Source organism: Sebastes fasciatus, chromosome 20 (assembly GCF_043250625.1).
Source record: "Sebastes fasciatus isolate fSebFas1 chromosome 20, fSebFas1.pri, whole genome shotgun sequence".
Taxonomy (NCBI): Eukaryota; Metazoa; Chordata; class Actinopteri; order Perciformes; family Sebastidae; genus Sebastes; species Sebastes fasciatus.
This window is the reverse complement of record NC_133814.1, coordinates 21,102,147-21,116,203: the sequence shown is the minus strand read 5'-3', so window position 1 is coordinate 21,116,203 and position 14,057 is coordinate 21,102,147. Positions and strand designations below refer to the sequence as shown.

Below are 14,057 nucleotides of genomic sequence, written 5' to 3'. Positions count from 1 at the left end.
TGAAATGAGTCCCACTACTCACCTCCAACTGACATTTCATCTGAGACATGACAACCTACTGATCCTTAACTAAACCTTCAGTAGGACTCCCACTAAGCCATTTTCAGGATCTGGGTTAGTCTCATCTACTAAAGATTAACCTGAGACACGTCATTGTGGATCAGCAGCAGCATAGAGGCGCTCCTGGTCATTATGAAGGCCTAGTGTGTCACTGATCACCTGATGAAACTCTCCCCTTCACATTTTTAGTTAACATTGGTGCTGGAATGATAAATCAATGAGTCAATCAAATGTTAGTGTTAAATAGTTATCTCAGTATTATGTTATTGTAACTTGAATATCTTTCGGTTTTGGACTGTCGGTTGGACAAAACAAGTTACGGGACGATGTTTCCATAGCTACCATTGACAATTACCATTGTAATGTCCTTGGTATTATTTCAGTGAATTTGTGCGTTTTAATGACCTGTTTATGTTCTACAGTCACACATTCTGTCTTTTTTAGTGCATATTTTTTATAAACATTAATATTCCCTATTTCATTGCTTTGCATTTCTTGTATTATGTAGTATTATGGTGTCCTCATGATGTTTTTACTAACATTAATATTTGCTCTTTCTTTTATTTTTCCTCTGCATGCTTATGGATAGTTTTAATCCATTTTGTTATCTTATATTCTTATATTTGTCTATAGTATAACTTTGTAACATCTATCCAGGCACTTTATAGCTAGAAAATCTCTCTGAATTATTTACATATTTATTAATGTGCACTGTCACTGTTGAATACAGTTAAAAATAAATAAACACATGAATTACAAAATTGCATTAATTCATTATAAAGTAATAATCTTTATTGTTACCCCCCCCCCACCAAAAAAATATAATAATAATAATAAAACAACAAGATTTGTATTCCTCCACCAGAATTATATTATTGGCATTGTGGGGAAGACTTTGAAAAGCATTGGCAATCATGTATGGTATTTTTGTAAATATTTAATTAGTTAAATTATCAATTTAATAATTAAAACAAAGAAAGTGAATGAAAGAAATTGTACTGATTGTTTTTGGTGGCTTTTTAAATATTTCTTGGGATGGGTGCACAGACTTACACTTCTTTATTTTTTCTAATAGATTTAACGATTAATAATATGATTTTGTATGATTTTGTTGATTTTTAATTAATTTATTAATAAATGGTTATTTTTTTTGTTGATTTTTAATTTATTTATTAATAAATGGTTATTTTTTTTGTTTTAAAAACACTGAACTCAGCATGGATTTTTGAGTATGCAATATCTTTGGTCAAATCTATGAGCTTTTTTGAGCAGAATATGGCCGTTTAACCTGTACTTGATTGCCTGCTAGAAAATATTAAGGTTAAGTAGCAAACAGAGACACATTTTCCTCCAATGACCTTAAGATTTCTGTGCTGATCTACTTTCTCCTGTGGATGGTGATGTCTCCTTCTTCTGTTTTCTTCTGCTGAGTCTGTCCCGCCCACTTTATTCTATCAGCCAATAGGAGGACGTCTTTGTGGTAGAACAAGAACTCTTTTCAAAATAAGAGCATGAGCGTGTAAATTAAAGCCACGTTCATGTAGATTAGAGAGACGCGTGCTTTTATTTCGACACGTGTGTATTTTGGCCGGAAGTCTACTGCAGTGTCGTCCGTTTGGCGGATAGGTTGCAGCAACGATGGCAGCTCCGAGTAGGAAGCAGACTTTACGGTTCCTCAGCCAGTTAGGAGCGTTTATCCTGACCCGGTTCGGCTTCTGGAACTGCTTCAGCATGTTGATGCTGTTTGCTGAACGAGCGGACTCAAAAAGGTGAGAAGGAATGACAGAATAAAGCTCTGGAAGATAGATAATGTTAGCTAAAGAGCTAATGTTAGCTTGTTAGCTAGCTAGCAATCTAACTCAGAGACACATGTAACGTCACAAAAACAGCCTTCATTACCTGGATAATCGTCTAAGCAGTGTATAGTTTGGCAGATATAAGCGTCAATATGTGTGCTAGCTGACCTTTTCGTATCTTTTGTGTTGACTTGATTGTAAAAGTTCAGACTCCACAACTAGCTCTGCTCTCAGTAGACCACTTTTACACATACACACCACAAAACTGACAATAACCTGATATTTACAGGTGTGATTTCATTTCATTCTCACTGTGCAATATCATTTTCCACTTGTGCAATTTTGTTAATAGTCTGTTTATTGTCAATACTGTATATGCTGCTCCTATTTTTATACTTCCTTCTATTTAAATGGTTCATATTTTGTTATTTTTTTACTGTGTTATGATGCATCTTGTTTATTTGCACTATTCCTTTGCTGATGTAAGGGATATCTTATCCTGTCTTAAGTTGCAGCTAGTTAACATTAACTTCATAGGTGCTGTACATCAGCAATCAACGTTAGACTCAACCTCAGGCAGAAAGCTGCAGCTGCATATGGAGTTGTTTAAGTTAAAATGACATGTTATATCTTGCCTGGTCTGTAATTTTCAGAGGGGGTAGACTGTAATTAGTTTCTGGTAGTAACGTTAATGGTGGTTTTAATCCTCTGGGCGTGTATTGTTTCAGTCTGTAGTGGGTAACTTGGTCTTTACTCTGAAGACAACCACACCCCTCTTCTGAATTATCCTGCAATTATAGCAACTTTAAAGGAAAATGTATAAACCCTTTGTCATACCTGGCTGCCTCTTTTAGTTGGGTTAAATTGTCCTCTGTCTCAATAGGTTTTTTTCGAGGTGACTTTTTATTTATTCAACATACTATACTATGACTTTTTTAAAAGTTTTCAACAAACTATACTTTGACTGTTTGACCCTCTGAATTATCCTGCAATTATAGCAACTTTAAGGAAAATGTATACACCCTTTGTAAAACCTGGCTGCCTCTTTTAGTTGGGTTATATTTTTCCTCTGTCTCAAATAGGTGCCTTGTGCTGAAAGGGTTAACTTACAGTGCATTTTATAATATTTAGAGCTGCAATGATTAATCGATTAGTTGTCAACTATTAAATGAATCGGCAACTATTTTGATAAGTGATTGATTGGTTTGAGTAATTTATATTTTAAGAGTAAAAAAGTAAAAAATTCTCTGATTGCAGCTTGTTAAATGTGAATATGTTTTGGTTTCTTGCCTCCTCTATTACTGTAAAGTAAATATAATAATAATAATGATAACACGTCATCTTGGGCTTTGGGAAACATTGATCAACACTTAATAGACCAAACAAAACAACTAATCACTTAATCATGAAAATAATTGACAGATTAATCAACAATGAAAATGATTGGTAATTGCAGCCCTAATTAAATTTAAATTCATGTTGATTATTAAGTGGGTATTTTAACCTGAGCATGTGCTGCTTACAGCTTCATGAATGTGAATAGTTCTACACCATTAAATACAGACATACGACTACTGCTTTGCGGTTTTAAGGACACTTTAGTGATGCAGTAAAAAATCAAATCACACACATTTCTGGTCCAGGTGCTGAGTACAGTTTCAATAGCTTTTTTATTCAAATTGAAATCAGTTTTGGGGTTGATATCTTGCACTTTTCTCACTGTAATACAGAAGAAATTTATTGCGAGTCCTTTTTTCATTCAGTCTTTTCATTCATTGTCATCTCCAGGAAGCCAGACATCCATGTACCGTACCTGTACGTGGACATGGGGGCTGCCGTGCTCTGCGCCAGCTTCATGTCATTTGGGGTGAAGAGGAGGTGGTTTGCGATGGGAGCAGCCATTCAACTGGCCGTCAGCACTTACGCGTCATATGTTGGAGAACAGGTGTACTACGGGGACTGGCTTAAGGTGAGTCAAATTCTGTGGTTTGCAGTAACAAAGCTGCTGTTCAGTGACCTGTATGCTTCTGATAATAAGCAAAACTTCAAAAGATAGGACTGGATTGTGTTAACGAGTAGTGTAAGAACAGTCGTCATCACCAGACTGAAGTTTAAAATTCAATTTTGTATTTTTCATATTTTAATGTCTGTTGTGTTTTGATGTTGATGTCTGTTTTGATGCTACTGACACTGCAGCTTGAGCTTACCCACCATGTTGTACCAAAAGCAAATTACACCGACCTCGGTCGTGTGATCATTAATAAATGATTGGTTGAATGAACCAGTGGTTTATGCTACCACTCTCCAATACTTTTCATTACTCGTTTACAAGAGTATTCCCACAATTGATGGAGGAAAAGGCGCTGTTTAAATTTTACACTTACGATCAATCATAATCCATGAGTCCCATTTTTGGAAGTTTAACTAGTGTATAATAATACCTGTGTATTATCATCTTGGCATTAGCCACTATATTTTTCCTTTAGCCCTCCCCCATGTTTGAATTAAGATCCCTTTCCCAGATCTTTCTTACATTTTCTACAGCCATGACCAGAGGCATAATGTTTTTGGGTTGTTCGTCCATCCAGTCGTTTGTCTGATCTACACATTCTCATGAGCGCGATAACTCAGGAACGCCTTGAGGGAATTTGTTCAACTTTGGCAAAAACATCCACTTGAAGAGTCACTGTGACCTCACAAATCCGTTTTTGGCCATAACTCAAGAATTCATATGCTAATTATGACTATTTCAAACAAATGTCTAATAGGATGAAAAGAAGAAGTGATGATATTTTGGACAGATGAATGTAATCTGCAACTTGACTTGTTTCACTTCTGTATTTGTTTGCAATGAAGCTATATTTGTAATGCAGTCTCACACACCATTGCCCCTCACCTGCTAAGTTCTGACTGTTACACATAATGAAAGTGGCCTAGATCAGTGTTGAAATATTAAAACAGATCTGTGTCAGACATGAGGGAAAATGGATCTAGGCCACTATGATGAGTCTGAAAGTAGATTGTTTTATCAGAGACTGACATCATAGCAGAAACTTGTCATAGTTTATTACAGCCTGAATGTCGTTGCCCTGCAGGTACGCATGTATTCCAGAGCGCTGGCCATTATTGGAGGCTTTCTGGTTCTTGCCAGCGGGGCGGGGGAGGTGTACAGACAGAAACCTCGCAGCAGATCCCTGCAGTCTACTGGACAAGTTTTCCTGGGAGTCTACCTCATCTGCATGGTAAGACCCACATCAGTTTTATTTATTTATTTATATGTGGACATAGTCAGTAAGAAATTCAAACACTTCACACAAAATGAGATCAATACGGTTGTCGTAACAAGAACACTCACAGAATACATTTAATTAACTGAGTGAAGCTCTTATCCAAATTGTCTTTAAATGCATTTCGTCAAGAGAACATGCCAGAGACCTTACGTTGCAATGCTAAGAGCCAGATTTGGTCTTAACTAGATAAATGGATTAGTCGATTGACAGAAAATTAATTAATTTTATAAGCAAAAACTCCAAACATTCTCTAGTTCTGTGCTGCTTTTCTCTGTTTCATATAATTGAAAACTGAATATCTTTTGGTCAAACAAAACAAGACTAGTTTTTTCCTATGCCAATATTAAGCTGATTTGAATTAATTAGAACTAAGATGGTATAAAAATAGTCTCAAAAATCTGCCTCCTACTGTGCATTTAGAGATGTTTCTGGTGGAGCGGCTTATCCGCCTGCCGAGCCCTGTTAATTAGCAATGAGTGACCAGTAATTTTTCTATAGCATTGACACCCTGCATCTCTGTTCTCCATATGCCTGCTCACCAAAACTTTGCTCTGCACTCCGTAAAAGTAGTTAACGTTACGGATAGGGCTGTATCAAATGTCATTTTTATGCCTCCGCACCGGCGACAGCCATTATCGAGTTGTCTGAACATGTACGTACGTTCTCGTGAACGCGATATCTCAGGAACGCCTGGAGAGAATTTCTTCAAATTTGGCTCAAAGATGAACTGATGAGATTTTTGTGGTTGAAGGTCACTGTGACCTCACGTCCGACCCATTCACGTGAACGTGATATCTCAGAAAAGCCTGGAGGGGATTCCATCAAATTTGGCACAGGCGTCCACCTGGACTCAAGGATGAACTGATTAGATTTTGTTGGTCAAAGGTCACTGTGACCTCGTTTCTGTCACATTCTTGTGAAAGTGATATTTCAGGAACGCCTTGAAGGAACTTCTTCAAATTTGGCACAAACATCCACTTGAACTCAAAGATGAACTGATTAGATTTTGTTCGTGAAAGGTTAAAATCACTGTGACCTCACAAACGCGTTTTTGGCCATAACTCAAGATATATATATTTATTAGCGCTGTCAATCGATTGTTGAACCGTTGCACCACTATTACAAACCAAAGTTAAATAACGCAGTACCACTTTCCCCCCACTAGGTGTACTCCCTCCAGCACAGCAAAGAGGACCGGCAGGCCTATCTGAACCACATTGTGGGAGGAGAGATCACTCTGATGCTGCTAGAGGTGCTGTTTGGGGTGCTGGCTCTGGCCTTCCTCTCTGGCTGCTACATCCGCCTGGCTGCACAGGTCCTGGCCACCATCCTCCCCATAGTGGTCCTGCTTATTGACGGCAACCTGGGCTACTGGCACCACACTCGCAAGGTGGAGTTCTGGAACCAGATGAAGCTGATTGGACATAACGTGGGCATCTTCGGCGCTGTGCTGATCCTGGCGACTGACGGTTGAAACCTTTTGGACGCTCACTGACAACTTTTACAGATGAAGGTGTGGGCACAGGATGAGATTGTCGGCCTTAAGGCCACAGCCAGACTTTGTACTCAAAGCTGCCGTCGCTCGGTGACCTCTCAGGATTCAAACACTCCAAGCTGAGACTGTTGGATGTAAACAGCGCCGATTGTATTTGCCCACCAGTTGGTATCTTTGCTTTTGCAAGAAAAAGAAAAAAACACAAGCTTCCTTTTTTCACAATTTAATAATTTATTCAGATTCATGTTTACATTTTTGTCTCTGTTATGCTCTGAAACATGATACTGAGTATTAATACTGTATCTACAGGAAAAATACTGTATTCCAAAAAGTATAGTCTTAAATAGTAGAATGTTTTACAGTATACGGTTCAAATATTTTGCAAATAAAGGGAAACCTAAAGTTTAACTTGTGGCATTTTGTGCTACAGTACATTTGATAATCAACTGTTTTTTGTGCTTCTTTTCACCTGTGCATTCATGTGAATTTTATTAAATTGAATAAGCACAACTTTTTATCTTCTGTATAGATATTGTTCACACCTTTTATAATGTATCTCAATTTAGTTACATGCGTATGATTATTTATATCTAATTATATTGCAATTAGGGCTGTCAAAGTTAACGCGTAAACGGAATTCTTTTTTACCATCACTAATTTCTTTAACGCATTAATGCAATCGATCTGGCCACCATCCTGCCTCTGGTGGTCCTGCTCATTGACGGCTACCTGGGCTACTGGCACCACACTCGCAAGGTTGAGTTCTTGAACCAGATGAAGCTGATCGGACATTAGGTGGGTACCATTTTTAATAAAAAATGTTATCGCACTCTATACTGACATTTTCTAAGATATGCTACACTGACATTTTAATGACATTATTTATGACCTATTCTACAATGCCATTTTTCTGACCTTTTTTATACGGCATACTATACTATGACATTGTTTGACAAACTATACTGACATTTAAATGACCTTTTCTTTTCATAGCATACTACACTGACTTCTTTAATGACATTTTTTTAAGGTAAACTATACTGTGAAATTTGTTATGACTTTCACGGCAAACTATATGACATTTTTACATTTTTTACAACATATAGTTTGACATTTTGTACAACATACTATACTATGATATTTTTAATGACATTTTATGCCTTACTATTCTATGAAATTTTATGACATTATTTATGACATACTATACTGTCACATTTTTATGTTTTTTTTTACAGCATACTATACTATGACTTTTTATACTATATTCATTTTATGTGGCATACTATTGGATCATTTTTTTACATTATTTATGGATTACAATAGACATTTTTATTACCTTTTTTACAGCATACTATACTATGACACTTTTTTTTAACTTTTTCAACAAAGCATAGTATGACATTTATAACTTTTCAACATACTATACGTGACCTTCTGACATCTTTTGACATACTATACTATGACTTTTTTGTGACTTCTTTTGACGTACTATACTGTGACTGTTTTCTGATATTTTTCAACATTGTATAACTTTTTTCGACATATACTGTGACTTTTTATGACTTTATTCAACATAGTATACAAAAATATCAAACAATTGAGGCCACAAGTCCACTGACACATCACTGTTCTCTACAGGTCCTTTGTCTCCAGGATGGATGATTGAAAGCATCTGAGTAAGAGCAGTACCTGAAGAGAGGGAGATGCACAGGACAACACCACGGTACATAACTTACAATGACCTTTTTCATTAATTCGACAGACTATATATACTATGACTTTTTTTTTTTAGACATATTATAGTATGACGTTTGTTTTTTTTCGAGATACTATACTATGACTTTTTAATTTTTTCGAGATTACTTTTACTTTTGAATATGACTCCTTAACTATGACTTAAATACATTTTTCGATATACTATGACTTTTTTTTCCCGACATACTATACTATGACTTTTTTTCAAAACATTTTTCGACATACTATACAGTGGCTTTTTCTTTCATGAATTTTTTCGACATACAATAGTATGACTTTTTTCCCATTAAATCTTTTGACATAATATACTATGACTTTTTTCATGATTTTTTTCCACATAATATATAACTTTATTTCATGAAATTTCTTTACATACTATGACTAATTTTTCATATTTTTCAACATACTATACCATGACCGTTTTTTTTTTTTTCCCAACATACTATACTATGACTTTCATGAATTTTCATGATATACAATGCCATTTTTAGGACATACCATACTGAGAAAAGACTTACCGGTATCTTGATGGCCCAACAAAGGCATGGAGACCACAGAAGCATCCAAACAGGTTCAAGAGGAACAAGAATCCAGTCATCCACCTGCTCCAGAGATCAGCACACCTCCAGCTGTGCCTTGTTGTCCAAGCCAGTTTAATGAATCCAGCCGCCTCCTTCACTGTTTTCTTTTAGGTACAACGTTGTCCAGAAACTGAATTAAACTTAAATGATCTCCTCCTTTAAATCCCCTCTCTGTCCTCCTCCATGCTGCTTCTGTTAGTTGATTGAAATTACTTTATTATAAACATTATTTAATAATAATATGCTAAAATAGCATATAATGGTTAAAATTGGGCCCTTAATCCAAAGCTAACAGAGGACACTTCTGATCAGGCACAAATCTCACCTTTATGTGACTTATTGTCTACACAAATGTAATCTAGTAGCTGATGTGATGATTCAGGGAGTTTTTTTTAAAGAAATTTCAAATAAGTTATTTGCTAATTATTATCTATTTATCAGCAGACATGGAAATAAAGTATATCAATTAATTTTGTATTCTTTTCCTGGAAATGTATTAAATAAATTACTAGCTATTGGGAAATAGTGGGATATAATTATTAAATAATGTTTATAATAGTTATTTTCGATACATTTTGAGGTAAATATTGGGGTAATTTGGCAGTAATTCCAAAGAAATTTCAAATAGGTTACTTCCTAATTATCACTAATTACCATGAAATTTGCAGACCTGTAAAATGAAGTGACTTTTCTTTAAGACAAACTATACTATGACTTCTTATGTCCTACTATACTGACATTTTTATGACATTTTCTAGGACTGCAAAAATAATCAATCATTGAAATTGGCAAACAACCTAAATAAACAAGGTTTTACTACGAGGTTGCATCATCCGCCTTATGTTTCATGTCTGTGAGGTGAGCACATTCGTCCTTTATACCAGTTTATGCGTAATAAATAGCCTGTGCATAGTATTTGTGCGTAGGTTTCGTTACATCGGGTCCCTGGTCTTGATCGCGCATTCATGTGCCTCTGCAATGATGGGTATTTGTTAAGAGGGGACTCCCACATGACATCGCCGAAAAAAATTAAGTTTCATATTACTTTTATCAAGGTTTATTGGTCAAATGTGACAATTCTTGACCTACAATTACTTTAATTGCGCCATCACTAACATATAAAAAGACAATAGTATACAGTAAATAATCAATATACAGTAGCCTAATAAGAGTTCAAGTATGTGTGTGTTATAGCGAGTGTATTCCTGATATTACTCTGTTCAATTTATTCTCTTGTGCTTTCAAAGAAAGCTTTAAAAGGTGATCTAAATATAAAGACGGGGCTGAATAAAACACAATATCGTGTGGTTGACTACAATCTATGATGTAAATGCAACAACAGCCCGTTCTCACAAAAAGGCGCATAAATGCCACAATAACGCGCAAGGCATTTAGCGCGCAATACAAACGCCTTTCTTGCTTTTGGTGTGTCATTTGTACGCCATGTAATCTGCACCAAGTCCAATGTACACAAATCCACGTAAATATGCTACGCTCAGAGCTAGTGACGTAGAATAAAAAGTGAAAAAGACGGCTTATGGTGAGCGGGAGGGGAAGTGTGCGAGTCCAACAAACACACGACTTAACCAGGAAACCAGTGTTTGAGAATGGCGTTTTGTAAGTTACGTTAGAGACATTTATCACATTTTTCAGTGACGTTTGTGAAGCGTTTTCTGTACTTATGTTATGTTGTTTTGGTTCATGTTGGTTTTCTTATTTTACGTAATTATTTTAAGCCCAACCATGATGTTTTTCCTAAACCTAACTAAGTGGTTTTGTTGCCTCGACCGAAGTGAGGGTCTTTGTTGTCTCAACCGAAATGAGCGGTTTTGTTGCCTCAACCTCACTGCGGAGGATATTGTAGTTTTGTTGCGTGGCGTACAAATGGCACGCAAAAAGTGGTGTACAACTGACACGTGAAAAGGCTAAAATGCGTCCTTATGACACGCGGATGTGTAATGTTATGCTACGTATACGCCTTCCTGTGAGACCGGGTTGGCAACAATGTCAAAGTATTACACGCCCAGAATAAAACCCTCATTTTTCTTGTCTCTGTGCTGACTCTGACTCTGTATCACTTGCAGTTTGTATGTTCTTCTTGCGGTTGTGCTCTGCTTTGACCAGCGCACCAAACACAGCCAGCAACACGGTGATGGTGATGGCGAGCACCGATGCCGTCTCAACGATACACAGCTGACTGTCCAGCGATGCCAGGAGACTTCCGGCTTGCCGAGCGGGAGCATGGCAGACGATGTCATTGTAGTCGTCCACATGCAGATATCGAACGTGACGGATCTTGCCGAAGACGCGCTGCAGCTCGCAGTCACAGGTCCAGCGGTTGAAGGACATCTGAAGGTGGGTGGTGGTGCTGGTGGACTGGAGCTTCAGGAAGGTCTTGAATCTGATGTGCTGCAGACGGTTTCCCTGAAGACCCAGCAGAGTCAAACCCCGCAACGGAGCCAGAGCGTCGGTCTCGATCAGTGAGATGTTGTTGTGGCTGAGCAGCAGCACCTCCAGGCTTTGCAGCCGGCTCAACACGCCGTCTTTAAGCACGTTCAGACTGTTTCCTTCCAGGTTGAGGAGGCTCAGTTGAGACAGGCCTCCGAAAGCCCTGACATCCAACGCCCGGATGCGGTTGTAACTGAGATCCAGTTTCTTCAGGTTTTCAAAATCACCCAGTGAAGTGGAGTCCAGGTTCTGCAGCAGGTTGTGGTTCAGTTGGAGCTCCTGGAGGGAGGACAGACTCTGAGAGAAGTCCTCAGGGAGCCGACGCAGCCGGTTAAAACTCAAGTCCAACCTCTCCAGAAACTGTAGTGCTGACAGACACTGAAACGCAGAAATAGGACAGAAATTTGGCAAAACAGTGGAGGAATGGAACTGAATTATAAAGTACAATTTTGAGGTATCGATTGAATTTATTTGAGGATTAAAAAACACTATTGCAGTCATTACATACGTTAAAAAAAAAAAATCACACTTAACACACCACAAGATAAATCGCTTTTAGTCATTCATCATGCAAAAGTGCCAACATTTGCTAATTTTATCTTCTCAATAGTGATGATTTGCTGGTTTTATTTTGTTGTAAATAGAAAAAAATTTGGTTTTGGACTGTTGATCGGACAAAACCAGCAATTTGAAGACGTCACTTTGGGCTTTGAGAAGTTTTGTTTTTTTACTACTTTTCGACATTTCATAAACTAAACGTCTATTTGATAAATCGGAAAAAAATAATCAATAGCTTAATAGACGAAAATAATTATTAGTTGCAGTTCACAGCTTTAGTTAGTGATTTTGTACATTGAGATTTCACATAAAAAAAAACTTAATTACAACTTGAATATAAAATATGGTGCATTTTTATAGATTAAACTAATTGTATATAAAGTATTATAAATATAAATGAGTTCCACCTCCACTAGCTGCAACATTAAAATGCTGCTTACACATGACTGCACGAATAATAATGATAAAATCATAATATACAGTAATGTAACGCTAACACAGGCCATTTTTCTGCATTATGCTCATAAGACTTTGTACTTTTAGTACAGTTCAGAATGCAGGATTTCTTTTCTCTTATTACTTTTACTTTAAGTAGTGGATGTGAATATTGGTTCCACCACAGGTCTAAAACAAAGTATTAAATGCAGAATGAAATTAAATGCACCGTGTTTTTGGTACCTGTGGTTGCAGAGTTTGGATGCTGTTGTTGGACATCAGGAGGATCTTAAGGGACCACAGTCCCACGAAGGATCTGCTGTGCACCTCAGTCAGCTTATTCCCACTCAAGTCCAGCAGCCAAATGCCGTGGGGGACACTGTTAGGGACGTGGTCCAGACCCCGAGACCGGCAGTCCACAAGGCCAGAGGATTCGTAGCACAAGCAGTAGCTGGGACACAGCCTGAAGCCCAGCGCCGCGTTGAGAAGAGGCAGCACAGCAGCGAGCATCGTGCATCCACTGACGGGCATCTCGTCTTCAGATCGGAGTCTGATCACTGAACAGCATCGTTACCTTCTTCCTACCAAAACAACCTGAAATCATTTCACTCAATTCTCTATGAGCAGACATTGAATATTTCTGATTAGAGAGGGATTATGGGCTTAAACAGATAATCACAGAACATAACCTGATCTGGGGAGCAAACCTGCTCGGTTTTGGATCCTTTCCTAAAGTGAGGATTTACATCTGCTCCTCTATTTGGATGCATGAAGCGGATTTTTTAAAAAGGAAGCAGTTAGTTTTCTTGGCATTTCTGCATCATATTACATACAGTAGGATTATATGGAGTTATAACTAAATCTGAGTTGGTGCAGGAGCCAAGCAACAGTATATGCGTCACCATTCACAATGTAAAAAAATAAACACATGTATTGTCTTTGCAGCACTGTTAGGCAAAAATAATCACTGCTTTGATAAAATTCCAATAATCCATCAATCATTTAAGGAATTTTCTAAGCAAAACTCTCTGGAACAGCTTCTCAGATGTGAATTATTTGTGTTTTTCTTTCTCCTCTATGAAAATAAACTAAATATTTTGGGGTTTTGTACTCAGAAAACAAGTATTTTTAAAACATTTTCTGACATTTTACAGACCAAACCAATCAATCAAGAACATAATCTGAAGATTAATCAATAATGAAAGTAATCTTGCAAACCTACTATAATCAGCCTACCTGAGATCTAGCTGCAATTCCACCCAAAAGCATAGAAATCACTTCTTTTAGGAAGCATTGTCCACACAAATCCAGCTGCAACAGCAGTATTCAGTCAACTTTATAAGCTACATATTTAAGCGCTCTTTGTCGCTAAGAGGACAGCAGCAAATGTCATCAGGCAGTTTTAGCGAGGCCAAAGGCTTAAGACATTTAAATAATTAATTTGAAACACTGAGTGCTTTGGTTTCCTGTAATTACACGGATGCATCACAATCAGGCTACCAAACAACCCGTTGGAGCATTTTCCACAAAAACCTCATCTCAGAAATGTGACAGCTTCCATCACCCCGAGGACAACCGTGATGGTCACGTTGAGTTTTGATGCAAACCACAAATATGCCAGCGACACAACGTATTTTAC

General features: G+C 37.4%; 2 protein-coding genes across 2 annotated transcripts; one reads left to right on the top strand and one right to left on the bottom strand.

Moving 5' to 3' along the window:
- Nucleotides 1-1,628: 1,628 nt before the first annotated feature.
- Nucleotides 1,629-7,083, top strand: tmem101 (transmembrane protein 101). The gene is made up of 4 exons (XM_074620388.1): nt 1,629-1,829; nt 3,645-3,825; nt 4,952-5,098; nt 6,312-7,083. Exons 1-4 carry the CDS (start codon nt 1,699-1,701, stop codon nt 6,618-6,620), a joined length of 768 nt encoding a protein of 255 aa, XP_074476489.1. The 5' UTR covers nt 1,629-1,698; the 3' UTR covers nt 6,621-7,083.
- A 3,598-nt stretch (nt 7,084-10,681) lies between these two features.
- Nucleotides 10,682-14,016, bottom strand: LOC141758738 (uncharacterized). The gene is made up of 2 exons (XM_074620384.1): nt 12,662-14,016; nt 10,682-11,803 (listed from the first exon to the last, which is right to left on the bottom strand). Exons 1-2 carry the CDS (start codon nt 12,947-12,949, stop codon nt 11,015-11,017), a joined length of 1,077 nt encoding a protein of 358 aa, XP_074476485.1. The 5' UTR covers nt 12,950-14,016; the 3' UTR covers nt 10,682-11,014.
- Between the last annotated feature and the right edge of the window lie 41 nt (nt 14,017-14,057).